The following is a 17,002-nucleotide window of genomic DNA, read 5'->3' as shown; positions in this document are numbered from 1 at the left end:
CCCAGGTTCAGCACCAGATGGCGACAGATAGTGGCAAGATATGCACAGAGTCTGTTGTACTGGGCACCTGGCTTCCAATAGTAACTAGTTAATTTCCAGGGGATGGCGTTAGAAATGCAGGCCACTGCAAACTTAAAATATCCAATTCATGGTGTTTGGAAATGGTAAGATGCGATATCCTTAGATACTCACAAAATGTAGGTGATAACTCCTATCGACCAACAGTCCACTGCCTTACTGTAGGGCTTCTGAGCCAGCACTTCTGGAGCTGATAGAGGAAAAGCATTGATTTAAAAAAAAGCTGAGGAGCGGAGTCTGAATAGCAACTACTGCTACTACTATAAATCATTTCTATAGCGCTACCAGTCGTACGCAGCACTTCACAATTGAACATGAAGAAAAGACAGTCCCTGTTCAAAAGAGCTTACAATCTAAATCAGGACAGACAGACAGGACAAATAAGGGATAAGGGTAGGACAGACAGATAGGACACATAGGGAAAGGGACTACTGAAGAGAGGAAGACAAGATAAGGTTATGAGCAAGTGACAAGTTAGGAGTCAAAAGCAGCATCAAACAGTAAACATAGTAGATGACGGCAGAAAAAGACCTGCACGGTCCATCCAGTCTGCCCAAGAAGATAAATTCATATGTGCTACTTTTTTATTTGTACTGTCCTCTTCAGGGCACAGACCGTATAAGTCTGCCCAGCACTATCCCTGCCACCCAACCACCAGCCCCGGCACAGACCGTATAAGTCTGCCCAGCACTATCCCCGCCGCCCAACCACCAGCCCCGGCACAGACCGTATAAGTCTGCCCAGCACTAGTCCCCGCCTCCCAACCACCAGCCCCAGCACAGACCGTATAAGTCTGCCCAGCACTATCCCCGCCACCCAACCACCAGCCCCGGCACAGACCGTATAAGTCTGCCCAGCAGTATCCCCGCCACCCAACCACCAGCCCCGGCACAGACCGTATAAGTCTGCCCAGCACTATCCCCGCCGCCCAACCACCAGCCCCGGCACAGACCGTATAAGTCTGCCCAGCACTAGTTCCGCCTCCCAACCACCAGCCCCAGCACAGACCGTATAAGTCTGCCCAGCACTAGCCCCGCCTCCCAACCACCAGCTCTGCCACCCATTCTAGGCTAAGCTCCTGAGGATCCCTTCCTTCTGCACAGGATTCCTTTATGTTTATCCCACGCATGCAGGTAGGCCTTTAGCCCGGATTTGAAGGCAGCCAGGGATGGAGCTTAACGTAACGGCTCAGGAAGCCTATTCCAGGCATAAGGTGCGACGAGATAAAAGGAACGGAGTCTGGAGTTAGCGATGGAGGAGAAGGGTGCAATTAGACCTGACTTCCTGATTTCAGTGTATAGAACTGCATTTTACATGCTCAGGTAGGGGCTTACACCAGCGGTTCTCAACCCAGTCCTCAGGTCACACCCAGCCAGTCGGATTTTCAGGATAGCCACAATGAATACGCATTAGACAGATTTGTCTAGAAAGGAGGCAGTGCATGCAAATCTATCTCATGCATATTTATAGTGGACAACCTCAAAGCCTGAGTGACTATGTGTGTCCTGAGTTATGAATCCCTGGCTTAGATGATTGTCCTGGCATATAAATCAAATGTTTAAAAGTAGGTATTTCAGACGTAGAGAATGGGTAGAGTTGAGGAGGGATTGGCACATATGCTTATATCTTGGGAATCCCTGCCAACCACATCATAGATGCGCTGCTACTGGGTGGGCCTGAGTCCAAAGTGGGCGGGCCTAGGCCCACCCAGGCCCACCCTTGGCTACGCCGCTGCCCTACAGCCTTGTTACAAGAGTTTATATACACATATCTCAAAATTGCCAACCTACCAACATATCCAGGAGTCCCACAGGCAGTAGACATGATCCCATTCCCTTCCATTTTGGATAGGCCAAAATCAGTGATCATAATTTTCGAGTCCTCATCAGAGTTGAGGTAAAGCAGATTTTCAGGCTGTGCACATAAAAGAAAACGGCTACATGTTATATGCTGGACCAACACAGTAATGGAACAACATTATTTCCACGTGAAGGCATCTTCTTTTTCTTAGGATACTGTGAACGCTGTAATGGAAAGATAAGTCGAAATGGTATTTCCAAGGGATGATATTCTGATGACCAAACTCTAGAAATGGCCACTGCAGAAGTAAGGTGGATAATGAATAGTGAGAAAAATGACCAGCAAGAAAAGGGAGGTGGTATTGTCCCCGAGACATCGTTTGCAATTCTGTGTCCAGTTTTGGAGACCCCACCTTTTGAAGGGAACAAATGGTGACTACTAAGATAGTCAGTGGTCTTCATCATAAAATATAACAGGACGAACGAAGATTGTTATATATATACCCTGGAGGAAAGGCAGGATAAAGGCAGGAAGGCCTCCTTCAACAGAATGAGTGGTTATGTGATGAAGGCAAAAGGGCTGATGACGAGCAGTGGCGTAGCTACGTGGGTTCACGAGGGCCTGGGCCCCCGTAGATTTGGCCCTGGACCCCCCTGCCGACAACCCTCTCGACCCCCCTTCCCGCCGCCAACCCACCGCTGCTGCCATGGGCTACCTTTGCTGGCGGGGGACCCCAACCCCCGCCAGCCGAGGTCCTCTTCTTCCAGCGCAAGGCTTCGTTCTGTTTCTGAGTGATGCCTTGCGCCAGAAGAAGAGGACCTTGACTGGCGGGGATTGTGGTCCCCCGCCAGCAAAGGTAGGCGACGGCGGCAGCGGGGGAGGGTTGGCGGCAGGAGTGGGGTCGAGAGGGTTGGCGGCGGGGGGGGGGGGGGGGGGGGGGGTCAAAGTTGTTGGTGGTGGGGGGGGGGCTAAAATGTGCCCCTCACCTCAGGCTCTGAACCCCCCTCCCGCCAAAGTTGGCGAGGGCTGTTTTTCCTACGTGCCAGTAGACCGCCCCCCCCCCCCCCCAGAAAATGGCCACATGATGAAGCTACAATGTAGTAAATTTAAAACGAATCGGAGAAATTTTTTCTTCCCTCAACGTGTAATTAAACTCTGGAATTCGTTGCCACAGAAAGGCGGTTAGCTTAGCGGAGTTTAAAAAAGATTTGGGCGGCTTCCTAAAGAAAAAGTCCATAGACCGTTATTAAATAGACTTGGGGAAAATCCACTATTTCTGGGATAAGCAGTATAAAATGTTTTGTACTTTTTTGGGATCTTGCCAGGTATCTATGACCTGAATTGGCCACTGTTGGAAACAGGATACTGGACTTGATGGACCTTTAGTCTGTCCCAGTATGGCAACACTTATGTACTTATGTGCTTGGGATTCTGAATGGAATGTTGCTACTCTCTGGGGTTCTACATGGAATGTTGCTACTCTGGGATTCCAGAATCTTGTTATTCTTTGAGGTTTCTGCCAGGTAATTGTGACCTGGATTGGCCACTGTTGGAAACAGGATGCTGGGCTTGATGGACCTTTGGTCTTTCCCAGTATGGCAATACTTATGTACTTATGTAGTATGAGTGCATGCTCACCTTTAAATCCCTGTGAACGATCCCATTATCATGCAGATATTTCACTGCAGACAAGACCTGGTGTATCACGTTGCTAGCATCTTTCTCTGTGTAAACGCCACGCTCCAGGATCCGGTCGAACAGTTCTCCCCCTGAAACTCTGTGAGGGAATAATATTAGGGAAAAGCCAGAAGCAAAGAGTTAGTGTGGGTTGAACTCTGGATTTAATGTTGCTTCTTTCTACAGCGTTCCAATGCCAGAGCAGGTTTATAAGTATTCGCCAAGTTCCATTATAAAATTAGAATGGCATGTTCCACTTCCTTCAGGCAACAGAAGGAGTTGTATCTATCTTCTTACTAAATTTGATTGTATTGTTGAACAGAAGTGCATGTTAAATCTTTGAAAGGTTCTGTCTCCTGGCTATCATAGATTGCATAAAAAACTCTATTTTGGGGTCCTTTTACTAAGGTGCCCTGAAAAATGGCCTGTGTGCTAGTGTAGGCGCCTGTTTTAGATGCGCACAGATCCATTTTTCAGCGCAACTGTAAAAAATGCCTTTTTAAAAATTTTGGCTGAAAATGGACGTGCGGCAAAATGAAAAAAATTGGAGCGCGGCCATTTTGGGTCTGAGACCTTACCGCCGGGCCACTGACTGACTGGTTAGGTCTCACGCTTTAACTGAGTAGTAATGGTGTACGCATGTAGAATGCCTTTTTACCGCCCAGCTGGCGGCGCGCGCCTGAAAATAAAAATTATTTTCCGGTGTGCTTAGTGGACGCGCATAAAAAAATGAAATCACCTCCCGGGCCATGTGGTAATGCCAAACTAACACACATTGAGTGTACATAGGCGCCTACATGGCTTAGTAAAATGGCCCCTCAAAGTATGATTTATCATAGATTACTGAATCAGAGATGCCAAGGGTGAACCGTCCCAAAGAGTTCTATTCACCACACCAAGGAGTGAGACTGAAGGCCAAAGAGTGAGATTTGTCAGACAGTACATCCAGGGTATAAATCTAGAATGACTTAGGGGTAGTATAGTTTCAGAACACATGTACTTGCAGTAAAGGGGAAAGGGGCAGGACAAGGGGAAGCAGTAGACTGGAAGGTGTGCTCAGATCTCTTTATTTGTAACATTTGTCTCCCACATTTTCCCCACATATTAGCAGGCTCAATGTGGCTTACAAAATACAGTAATGGTGGACGCCCAAGTACGGTAGGTTTTAGACGAAAACCTTGCTACCGCCCGTTTCACACGCTCCCCTTCGCATCAGGTACGCGGACGGCAGCTGAAACTCGCAACGAAGTGAGGGAGAGAGGGACAGGGGGGGGTGTGGAACTCGGAAGGGGGGGGGGGGTAATACCTTGTTAGCGCCCGATTCATTTGTTTCCGAAACGGGCATTTCTTACTAGCTTAACATATTACTGTGTAAGAAATTAGGTAGATAGGTCTGCAGAACGATTTACATAACACAAAATAAAAACAGGTAAGATATATCATGACCAATAGTGATAATATGATTCACATAATCAATTTAGAGGGATCAGTATTAGTTGGTTTAGATATAGAATGGAATCAAGTCATTAAGGAAGATTCTTATTATAAGTCTCTTCGAACAGGTGTCACATTTGTATCCCACATTTTCCCACCTATTTGCAGGCTCAATGTGGCTTACATAGTACCATAACAGCGTTAGCCAGTTCCGGTATGAACAAATACAAGGTGATACTGTGTTAAAATGAGATTCATCTATGGTAGGTACATTAGGGGAGCTGAGAGAGGAAGAGAAAGGAGTTAGGATATGTCCATTACGGTCTTTGGTTACGTCATGTCGCAGGTAACCATGTTTTTTTATGTTGGGTCGGTGGGGTAAGCCTTTCCGAACAGGTTTCCGGAAATTAAGGTGTCTGGGCGTAGTTTTTACCTAGGAGCCGAGTATAAACAATTTGCTTAACCATCTTTCGAGCAAATAAACAGAGCAATGCACCTTCTTTCCTTCTTCCCGCTCAATCCTGTGCAAAAACCTGCCTTTGTGTAATTTTAACACACATCTACCAAATACAGCCCATCATCGGGGGAAAAGAAAACGGATGATCAGTACTCACAGCTGCATGACCAGGTAAAAGTGAGTTGAACTTTCATAAATATCCTCCAAGGTCACAATATTGTCATGCTTTATCCTGCAAGCCAACGGGGAAAATTAATCAGCAAAACGTGCTTTGTTAAATTACTTTTGTTGCAGATTCTACAAGGTTGCGTCGTTCCTCAATTTGCAAAGCCCAAGCAAGAAGAAAAGGGTGTAACACACTGGGATGAGTGGCTTAAAGTTGCAAAGACCTCCCCCTATCCCACCAACATAATTGGGCCCAGCAGAATTCCTTTCAGATGGCTTTACTGTGCCCATAAGACAGACTGACTTGGGCTGTGTGCACTCAGTCTAGCAGTTCAGAATGTTTTAAATGTATAAAGCAACCAGACATTGAAGAAAAGTTCTGATCTGGTCTCTGTGTTTTTGTCTAATCAACTGTCCTATTGAATGCTGTAATACACAAACATAGTAGATTGGAGTGGAGGAGTGGCCTAGTGGTTAGAGCACTGGTCTTGCAATCCAGAGGTGGCCAGTTCAAATCCCACTGCTGCTCCTTGTGATCTTGGGCAAGTCACTTAACCCTCCATTGCCTCAGGTACAAACTTAGAGTGTGAGCCCTCCTGGGACAGAGAAATATCCAGAGTACCTGAATGTAACTCACCTTGAGCTACTACTGAAAAAGGTGTGAGCAAAATCTAAATAAATAAATAAATATATGGAATGTTGCTACTATTGAAGATTCTACATGGAATGTTGCTATTCCACTAGCAACATTCCATGTAGAAGCCTGCCCTTGCAGATCAGCAATGCGGCCGCACAGGCTTCTGTTTCTGTGAGTTTGACATCCTGCACATACGACGTGCAGGACATCAGACTCACAGAAACAGAAGCCTGCGCGGCCGCGTTGCTGATCTGCATGAGCAGGTTTCTACATGGAATGTTGCTAGTGGAGGAGTGGCCTAGTGGTTAGAGCATCAGTCTTGACATCCAGAGGTGGCTGGTTCAATTCCCACTGCTGCTCCTTGTGATCTTGGGCAAGTCACTTAACCCTCCATTGCCTCAGGTACAAACTTAGATTGTGAGCCCTCCTGGGACAGAGAAATATCCAGAGTACCTGAATGTAACTCACCTTGAGCTACTACTGAAAAAAGGTATGAGCAAAATCTAAAAATAAATAAAATACAGTAGTAGAATAATGAAATGTTCTTTTTTGTACCTGGGGCAATGGAGGGTTAAGTGACTTGCCCAAGGTCACAATGAGCTGCAGTGGGAATTGAACCCAGATCGCCAGCCTCAAAGCCCGCTGAACTAACCAATAGGCTACTCCTCCACAATGAATATGCATGAGATAGATTTGCATGCACTTCCTCCACTGTATGCAAAATCTAATGCATGATCCTGACTGGCTGGAAGTGTCCTGAAGACTAAGTTAAGAACCACCTAAACTGTCTCACCAAAGACCCCTTGGTTCTCCAATTTCCTGAGCTGTGGAAATGACCGAATATTCCCACTAGGCAACTTTGAGCTGCATGGGAGAGTCCTTCGCTGGCAGTCCTGCTGGTGGAGAGACCTGCTTTCAGTCCGGAGGGATAGAAAGATGCCTTACAATCTGCAAGCCCCTCCTGACTGAAAACACAATATCATCACATCTCTCCCACTGAGTATTTTGCTCAGGGGAAGGGGGAATAATAAAGTAACCTGGGGAGAATTGACTGTGTCTCTATCCTATGTATAATATTCTGCATCTCTCCGACTTTTGCAGACTAAGGGGCCAGTCTAATGCAAGGACTTTGCTCAGGATCCTCACCATGTGACTGAGCAACCCAGAATGTCAACACAACCCTTTTTCATTTCTTCGAAGCACGTTGGCTGAGATCTGGTCACCTTCTCGGTGTATTTTTTTTTTTCTGAAGAGGCGGAAGAACTGATGAATGGATATGCAGACTTCAAACAAAAAGAGAGAGAGAAAAAAAAGAGACTTACTTTTTCAGCACAGCGATCTCATTTTCCAGACTAATGTCCTTCATGTTGTGAGCTTTTTTAATACATTTCAGTGCAAAATGTTTGCCAGTGGTCTTCTGTTTAACCAGGAATACTTCGGAAAAGGCACCGCTGTAGGGGGAACCAGAGACATAAGGTTACAGAGCTGAAGGTGGCGGGGACCTGAGGGCGACATTTCTCAATCTAAGGCTCAGTTTCAAGAGACATCCTGGTTTGGAACCTCTAGGATAGGAAACGAGGCTGCAGCGCTGGGGACTCGGAGGCGTAGCCAGACTCAGTATTTTTGATGGGCCCTTCCACCCCCCCCCCCTCCAAATATCTTCCCGGAGATATTTTCTAAAATACAGATTTGTTTTCACCTACTCCGCATCTCTTCTCCGCAGCATCCCGGCATCTGTGTTTCTGTCTCTGAACCCCGTCTTTCCCCGATGTATCATACAAGCGTCCTCGGCACCTGCAGCGATTCATTCTTGCTGCTTGTGCTGGCCCTGCAGTCTTCCATCTGCCGCGTGCCCATATCCCACCTTCAACGATGTCATTGCCTATTTCCTGGCTGTCGGGACATGGCAGATGGAAGTCTGCGGGGCTGGCGCAAGCAGCGAGAATGACTTTTGAGGATTATGTCAAATAGATGTGACATCTCTCCTCAACGAATACTAAATTTAGAAACAGAGAACATGACAGCAGATAGACCATATGGCCAATCCAATCTGTCCACCTCTAAAATCCCTTCTGCTACCTCACAAATCCTCTGTGCTTGTCCCTTGCATTTATCTCACCCTGGATATAAAATGCCACTACTTCGCTTAGGGTTTTTTTTTAAACTAAAGCTTAGCTCGAGTTATCTGCAATGAGACCCATTTTTTTTCCTATGAGCCCTACTGCAGATAACTCCAGTTAAGCTTTAGTAAAAGACTAGTAAAAAAAGCCCCGTTTCCGATGCAAATGAAACGGGGGCTAGCAATGTTTTCTTCTGTGTGCATGTGGGAGTGTGTGTGTCCCTGCCCTCTGGCCTCTCTCCCCTCCCCCCTCTGAGTCCTTCACTGTTACAGAGCCAGCGATTTGATTTCGTGCTCTGCTGTTTTCCTTCACTGACTGTGTTACAGAGAGGGCGGGGCAGACACTCATAGGGAAACCGGATATCTCGCCCCCTTCACACTTCCGGCTGGAGGCTTCATAGAACGTTGGTGTTGCCTTTTATATAGAGAGATAGTAAAAAAGCCCCGTTTCTGATGCAATGAAACGGGGGGGGGGGGCTAGCAATGTTTTCTTCTGTGTGCATGTGGGAGTGTGTGTGTCCCTGCCCTCTGGCCTCTCTCCCCTCCCCCCTCTGAGTCCTTCACTGTTAAAGAACCAGCGATTTGATTTCGTGCTCTGCTGTTTTCCTTCACTGACTGTGTTACAGAGAGGGCGGGGCAGACACTCAGGGAAACCGGATATCTCGCCCCCTTCACACTTCCGGCTGGAGGCTTCATAGAACGTTGGTGTTGCCTTTTATATAGAGAGATAGTAAAAAAGCCCCGTTTCTGATGCAATGAAACGGGGGGGCTAGCAATGTTTTCTTCTGTGTGCATGTGGGAGTGTGTGTGTCCCTGCCCTCTGGCCTCTCTCCCCTCCCCCCTCTGAGTCCTTCACTGTTACAGAACCAGCGATTTGATTTCGTGCTCTGCTGTTTTCCTTCACTGACTGTGTTACAGAGAGGGCGGGGCAGACACTCAGGGAAACCGGATATCTCGCCCCCTTCACACTTCCGGCTGGAGGCTTCATAGAACGTTGGTGTTGCCTTTTATATAGAGAGATAGTAAAAAAGCCCCGTTTCTGATGCAATGAAACGGGGGGGCTAGCAATGTTTTCTTCTGTGTGCATGTGGGAGTGTGTGTGTCCCTGCCCTCTGGCCTCTCTCCCCTCCCCCCTCTGAGTCCTTCACTGTTACAGAGCCAGCGATTTGATTTCGTGCTCTGCTGTTTTCCTTTACTGACTGTGTTACAGAGAGGGCGGGGCAGACACTCATAGGGAAACCGGATATCTCGCCCCCTTCACACTTCCGGCTGGAGGCTTCATAGAACGTTGGTCTTGCCTTTTATATAGAGAGATGAAGATACTTAAAGCCTGCGATGAACTTAGAGATGGCATAGACTAAACTGAATGAAGCAAGTGATTAATGTTTGTGAATGAAAAGGATTCATAAAAGAATGAACAAAACTCCCTAATGGAAGGCATCCAAGAACTCAGAAGAGCAATTATTTATACTTTGCCCAGTCCTACGCAGGGCCACCGAGAAGGGGGGGAAAAATTCCCCGGGTCCTGGCCTCCAAGGGGGGCCCGGTGCCGGGGTCAGGCTGCCGCCGCTGCAGTCCCCGGTCTCACCTGCCTGCCTCCTCGGCTCCGGGCCCCCTGCATACGAAGCGGCAGTCACAGATGGCCTCCCTGTGCCCCGCCCTCACGGAAACAGGAAGTTACATCAGATGAGGGCGGGACACAGGGAGGGAAGGCCAGAAGAGAGGCGATCTGCGACTGCCGCTTTGAACGAAGGGGGCCCGGAGCCGTGGAGGCAGGCAGGTGAGACCGCAGACTGCAGCGGCGGGGGGAGCGACGGGGGGGCGTAGGCGGCCTTGCCCCGGGCCCAGCCTAGTCTCTCGGCGGCCCTGGTCCTCCGTGCTCATTAGGTAGCTCTTCGCATAGGCTCTGTTGGTTGCATTGACAGCCTTACTCACTTAGGGTCCCTTTTACAAAGCAGCGGTAAAGCCCACCGTGGATCTACCGTGTGCCAATCTGGAGCTACGGCCGTCCCAACGAAGGCGCCAGCGGTAATTCCACCCCTAGCACGCGGCATTTCCAGTGCCAGTGGAAATATTCGAAAAATATTTCCACGGGTGCTAACCTGGTGGTAATCGGGCAGTGCCGTGTGCTACCTGGTCACCGCCGGGTTAGCATGGAAGCCCTTATTGCCACCTCAGAGCTCCCCCCACCCCCTGCATGGCCATTTCTTTTTTTCATGGCAAAAAACAGAAGAACAGCAACCCTTGCAGTCACACAAATAAGTCAAACACAGCGAGGGCGACAAATGAAAGAACAGCAGACGATGTCCGATATATCGTAGCTTTATTACAACATCCGAGACTCGACCACGAGTCATGTTTCGGCCAAAAGAGGCCTTCCTCAGGAGTCTTCTGTTGGATGTTCTAGCGCTTATGTTTTCGCTTAGAAGAGCGATCGGCAAAGTATAAGACATCAAGTTTATTTTATAGAGGTTGGCTAAGCATTCCATACGTCCAACAGAAGACTCCTGAAGAAGGCCTCTTTGGCCGAAACACGACTCGTGGTCGAGTCTCGGATGTTGTAATAAAGCTACAATATATCGGACATCGTCTGCTGTTCTTTTTCTTTTGTCGCTCTCGCTGCGTTAGACTCGTTTCTTTTTCCGACATTTATACCCGCTGCAGTAAAAAGGGCCTCAGCGTACGGCAAAAACTGCCCCCACCACTAGCGTAGGGCCACTTTTACCGCAGCTTTATCAAAGGACCCCTTAGCCCCCAGCATTCAATGCCATCTGAACACTGGTTTAACAGCTGAGGTCTGTAAAACGAAGATACTGATTGGCTGTGCTGGGAAGCAGGGGCGTATCTGTGTGGGGCCTCAGGGGCCTGGGCCCCCGCAGATTTTGCCCTGGACCCCCCTACCGCCATCAACCCTCCCCCGCTGCCATTGCTTACTTTTGCTGGCGGGGGACCCCAACCCCCGCCAGCCGAGGTCTGCTTCCACCTGCCGCTGCCTTAAAAACTTCTTCAGCCGGCGGGGGACCCCAAACCCCCGCCAGCCGCCCCGAGGTGTTTAAAATTCATCTTCGGCCTCCGTGGCCGTGCTGCTGTTGATAGGCACTGTTGAAATCCACTTCGGAGTCTGACGTCACAGCACATACAACGACGTCAGACTCCGAAGTGGATTTCAACAGCGCCTATCAACAGCAGCACGGCCACGGAGGCCGAAGATGAATTTTAAACACCTCGGGGCGGCTGGCGGGGGTTTGGGGGCCCCCGCCGGCTGAAGAAGAAGTTTTTAAGGCAGCGGCAGGTGGAAGCAGACCTCGGTTGGCGGGGGTTGGGGTCCCCCACCAGCAAAAGTAAGCAACAGCAGCGGGGGAGGGTTGGCGGCGGGAAGGGGGTGGAGAGAGTCATTGGTGGAGGTGGGGGCTCTGACAATGGCGGGGGGGGGGGGGGGGTCGGTGGCGGCGGGGGGGCTAAAATGTGCCCCCTCCCTCTGGCTCTGGCCCCCCCTACCGCCGGAGTCCAGATACGCCCCTGCTGGGAAGCAATAAAGACGACTGTGAGCGTGGGTTGCAGTTACAGATAAGACGTTTACAGTGTTAACGCAGGCTACCCCTACAGAATCAAAAATTTCGCCTTGGGCAAAGGCTACATGTCATGGATGAGTATAAGACCGGATTATCGTATGTCTTTTAAAATTATCCAGATTACCATATATATGGTAACAGTGGAGATGAATTTAAGAAAGTCAGTACAGTATGTTCCTCAAATAGAAAACAAGAAAATCCTTTTAAGAAGATGATGAGGTCAAATCCATGGAGAAGAATCCACCAGATGTGGTCAGCGTTGAAGAGAACACTTAATCCCTCCCTGAAAGCCTATTACTTAGGTGTTGCAGTTGCAAGAATTGAATTAGGGTGGCCTTGGGCTCTGTACATGTGAGGCAGGTCGATGTGGGAGATTTGGTTTTGGTCTTAGGTTGGCTGGGGATAATGTGTCCACAGCCACTGGGGAAGAGGGAGGATGAGGGCGACACTTAGGGGGGGGGGGGAATTCTGCAAAGAGGGGGTTAACATTTACACACCAAATCCACCTATTAAATGGCCAGAATATTTTCACATACACACAAATGCCACTAAACCGGTGATGCGCTACTCTGAAATTATGCAAATATCTTTGATTGCATGTGGTCCGTAGGTGGGCGTTCACGAGATTTTGTAAGAAAGTAAAACATGAAAAAACATCATTGTGCAATAAAGAGCCGATGACGAAGCAGGCAAGTCACGGGATATATTCCTGTGTAAAACAAACTGCTGCTGAGGCTCTGTACGGATGATACCCACTTACTTTAGGAAGTTTGGAAGAGAATTTTAAGCTCTGGGTTGTTATCATATGCGTCCTGTTTGCCCCTGCTGGGTTTATTCTGTGTTGGACTGTTTAATTTTATTTATTTTGCCGTATTTGTATCTCACATTTTCCCACCCATTTGCAGGCTTAATGTGGCTTACAATATGTCATAAAATAATACTTTAATTTATCACTTCCTTTAGTCACCTTATTCTCTAACTCCTCTTACTCTCTTACCTATCTTTGCTTATACCCTTTGCTGTCAATTAAAATGTTCTATTGCGTATTGTGTTGACATTGTAAGTAGTCTACTAGGCCATACTTTGTATTGTTCTTTGAATATTTTTACTGCTGTAATTGTCTATTGCTCATGTTTGATCTATTCTTACTGTACACCGCCTTGAGTGAATTCCTTCAAAATTGTGGTGAATAAATCCTAATAAATAAAGAAAATATGTGGCGAGTGTATTGTCTGTGTTAATCGTCGTAGAAGATGTTGGGCACACTTCCAACAGTTAATACAGAGGCTTTGCAGTTACCAGGTCAATATCCAGCGACCCTCCTCTCCCCCTGCGCCCACTGCAGCCACCCATGTCCAGTGAACCTTCTCTCTCCCCTGCCCCCCTTCCTGCCACCCATGTCCAGCGACCCCCTACCCCCCCTGCAGCCACTCATGTCCAGCGACCCTCCTCTCTCCCCTGCCCCCCCTGCAGCCACCCATGTCCAGCGACCCTCCTCTCTCCCCTGCCTCCCCTCCAGCCATCCATGTCCAGCGACTCTCCTCTGGACATGGATCAGCTGTGAGGCATGTTTTGTTTTTTTCCCGGGTTCTGAAGTTGACATCATAATGGCTACGGTGATGTCAGCCTGATCTACGGAGCCTAGCAGACCAACTCGGAAGGAGCCATGGTCCCAGGCAGCAAGACAGAATGTTGGAGGTGAGAATTATTATATAGGATAAAAGGTAAATTTATCATGTTATACTTATAAATAGATATCTTTATCTTGGATCTAAAGTTATATTTACCAGTGCTTTAGATCTAGAACAAAAATTTCAAGCCTAATGTCAGCAGGAGTCGGAGTTGCAGTTGGAATGGAGTTGGTCAGTAGAAAAATAGAGGCGTTGAAATCAGAATCGGACATTTGAGAGGGGGGCCTCAGAGGCCTGGGCTCCCTCACTTTGAGCTCAAGGCCCCTTCAAACTTGTGGCTAAAGCCCCGCCAGCCGAAGAGATTTGCCGCTGGATCCCCTACCCTTGCTGCTTAAGCCACTGACGCTGGCACTTCTGCGGGTTCTCATTTCATGCATTAAACTAAGCATGAACCAGCTGTTGTACTGTGGGTATAATTGATGGCTTAGATTGCTGTAGTACTTTCTAGTGTTCATAATTGCCCTACTTGCTTGTGTTGTTGTTTGTAGGTGCAGCGAAGGGCGACTAAAATGATAGCGGGGATGGGACGACTTCCTTATGAAGAAAGACTAAGGAGGCTAGGGCTATACAGCTTGGAGAAGAGACGGCTGAGGGGAGACATGATAGAGGAATGGAACAGGTGAATGTGAAGCGTCTGTTCACGCTTTCCAAAAATACTAGGACTAGGGGGCATGCGATGAAACTACAGTGTAGTAAATTTAAAACAAATCGGAGAAAACTTTTCTTCACCCAACGCGTAATTAAACTCGATTTCATTGCTGGAGAACGTGGTGAAGGCGGTTAGCTTAGCAGAGTTTAAAAAGGGGTTAGACGGTTTCCTAAAGGACAAGTCCATAAACCGCTACTAAATGGACTTGGGAAAAATCCACAATTCCGGGAATAACATGTATAGAATGTTTGTACGTTTGGGAAGCTTGCCAGGTGCCCTTGGCCTGGATTGGCCGCTGTCGTGGACAGGATGCTGGGCTCGATGGACCCTTGGTCTTTTCCCAGTATGGCATTACTTATGCACTTATGTATTCATTCCTTTCTTGCGATTGCCATCAAATAAAAGTGTTGAAACGTAAACTAAGCATGCATGGAAGTGGCGTCGCTGGGGGCTACAGCACCTGCCAACTTCCTTGTTGCGCGGGCAGCACGAGCGGGGGCTATAGCGGTGAAACTCTTCAGCTGGTGGGGCTTGGGCATCTCTGCCAGTAAAGGTATGATGCAGGAAGCAGCAACGGAGGAGGGGGTGGGGGCAGTGGTGTAGCCAAGGGTGGGCCTGGGTGGGCTCAAGCCCACCCAGGAGCAGCACATCTATGATGTGGCTGGCAGGGATCCCCGAGCCCCATCAGCCGAAAATTCCCAACAACTGTCCCTCCTGCATACCTTGTAAATGGAAGATCTTTGCCTGCAGTGAGCAGCGACTGATACTTACTGCTCGCACCAGCCCCACAGCCTTCCCTCTGATGCAGTCCTGCCTATGCGGAAACAGGAAATTGCATCAGAGGGAAGGGTGTGGGGACAACATGAGTAGTGTCTAGTGTGTATTAGTTGCTGCTCGCTGCTGTTGAAAATCTGCTATTTAAAAGGTATGCGGGGGAGGGGGGATGTTTGAGAGACCATATGGCATGCAGCGAGAGAGGGAGAGACAAAATTACTTGTGGGCCAAGGTGGAGTTCTGCCCACCCATCTTGGGCCCAAGGCCCACCCAAAATTGGGTGTCTGGCTACGCCCCTGGTTGGGGGTGGGGGTAGAGAGAAAATGCTCAGCCCCCCCCTAGTCCACCTCTAAAATTAAGTTTTGGCGACGGCCTTGCTGGTAACTAGCATAAGTTATTGCACTTTGGTAAAACTGGTCCACAGCATATTAAAAAGACAAACAAACAAAAACAAGGAAGCACAGGGTGGCCACAGGAGGAGAACAACGCCAAACTGATCACAGTGTAACAGAACGGAACCAGCACTCGGATTCTGGTTAGCCTCAGCCCAGAAATTCTGTACCTTCTAAAACAAGGTTGCAGGCTCATTCTTATCAATAGAAATCAAACAAAATAAAACATGGAAAAGAAAATAAGATAATACCTTTTTTATTGGACATAACTTAATACATTTCTTGATTAGCTTTCGAAGGTAATAAGATGGAAATAAGCAAATGTGCTAGCTGACAGTGTATATAAGTGAAAACATTCAAGCATTACTATGACAGTCTGACAGGGTGGGAGGATGGGGGTGGGTCGGAGGTATGCATGGGGACATCAAAGCATATCATTGATATTCTAACAGGATGGGTGTGGATAGGTGAGGGGAGGGTGATCAACAGAGACATACAGTTTTATGGTTTAGGAACCCCAGGTCCTTGTTAAGTCCTTTCTGTTGGGTGTTAAAATATTCAATCATTCTGACTTCAAAGGTCTTACGTTCTTGTATGGTTTTAAAGTTACCTTTCAGTATTCTCACTGTGAAATCACTGGTACAGTGTCCTGGTTCTTTGAAGTGCTGTCCCACCGGGGTGGGGGCCCTACTGGCTGTATTGTTCATGCTTGAATGTTTTCACTTACATACACTGTCAGCTAGCACATTTGCTTATTTCCGATCTGAGGAAGAAGGGCAACCTTCGAAAGCTAATCAAGAAATGTATTAAGTTATGTCCAATAAAAAAGGTTTCATCTTATTTTCTTTTCCATGTTTTATTTTGTTTGATTTCTATTGATAACCTTAAGAGTGGACTAACACGGCTACCACACTCCTCTACTTAAGGCTCATTCTTAAACTTTACTTACACAAAATAAAATGTGGGTTTTTTTTTTTCCTTTTTCTAAAATTTCAGTTTCCAAAGGTGTGGGAGCAATTTTAGCTTCTTGTTCATATTTTTTTTTGGGTTCATCTTATAATCTGATATTAATCCAAACCCCCTCCACTCCTTCTTCTGGATGCAGCATCTTTGCCTTAAAGAGACCATGCATGTAACCATCAGAAAAACTCCTTTTCCAGCAGCTTCTTGGAACACTGAGCGATTTGAAAGCTTTGCTTCTCGGCCTACGCAGAACATTTTCTAAAGGGAGCTCTGCAAGGCTGCTCTTAATAGACAGAGAAATAAAAACCATAAAGCTGTCAAAACATCTCCTCCCACGATGGGGGGGCAGAATTAATACAACTCGGCACAGAAAAGAATATCCTTTTCTGTCATTATGAATCCCGTTAATCGCTGCAGCACTGCTTGTGCTGCCGACTAGGGATTATACTTGACTACAGGCTACAAAATGATCGCCACCCCTCCTGTCCCTTTAGGTGTAGTAAAAGAAAAATGAGTGTTAATTATAATGATGGCACGGATGATGAATCTACTGCAAGGTAACCAACCGATGCTCGGATTTTCGACACATGGCTT

The 17,002-nt window shown here is 47.7% G+C and overlaps 1 protein-coding gene across 5 annotated transcripts in view; it reads right to left on the bottom strand.

Annotated features, from left to right (window-relative positions):
• Positions 1 to 17,002, bottom strand: part of CAMK1G (calcium/calmodulin dependent protein kinase IG) — a 64,367-nt gene that overhangs the window by 11,306 nt on the left and 36,059 nt on the right. For all 5 annotated transcript variants that reach the window (XM_030220960.1, XM_030220958.1, XM_030220956.1 and 2 more), the window contains 5 exons: positions 7,571 to 7,699; positions 5,604 to 5,678; positions 3,517 to 3,655; positions 1,869 to 1,992; positions 193 to 268 (listed from right to left, as the gene is read on the bottom strand). In XM_030220960.1, coding sequence (XP_030076820.1) covers positions 193 to 268; positions 1,869 to 1,992; positions 3,517 to 3,655; positions 5,604 to 5,678; positions 7,571 to 7,699 — 543 coding nt within the window. The remainder of the gene's footprint in view (positions 1 to 192; positions 269 to 1,868; positions 1,993 to 3,516; positions 3,656 to 5,603; positions 5,679 to 7,570; positions 7,700 to 17,002) is intronic.

This window comes from Microcaecilia unicolor, chromosome 12 (assembly GCF_901765095.1).
Source record: "Microcaecilia unicolor chromosome 12, aMicUni1.1, whole genome shotgun sequence".
NCBI lineage: Eukaryota > Metazoa > Chordata > Amphibia > Gymnophiona > Siphonopidae > Microcaecilia > Microcaecilia unicolor.
This window is presented reverse-complemented; position numbering and strand designations above follow the sequence as displayed.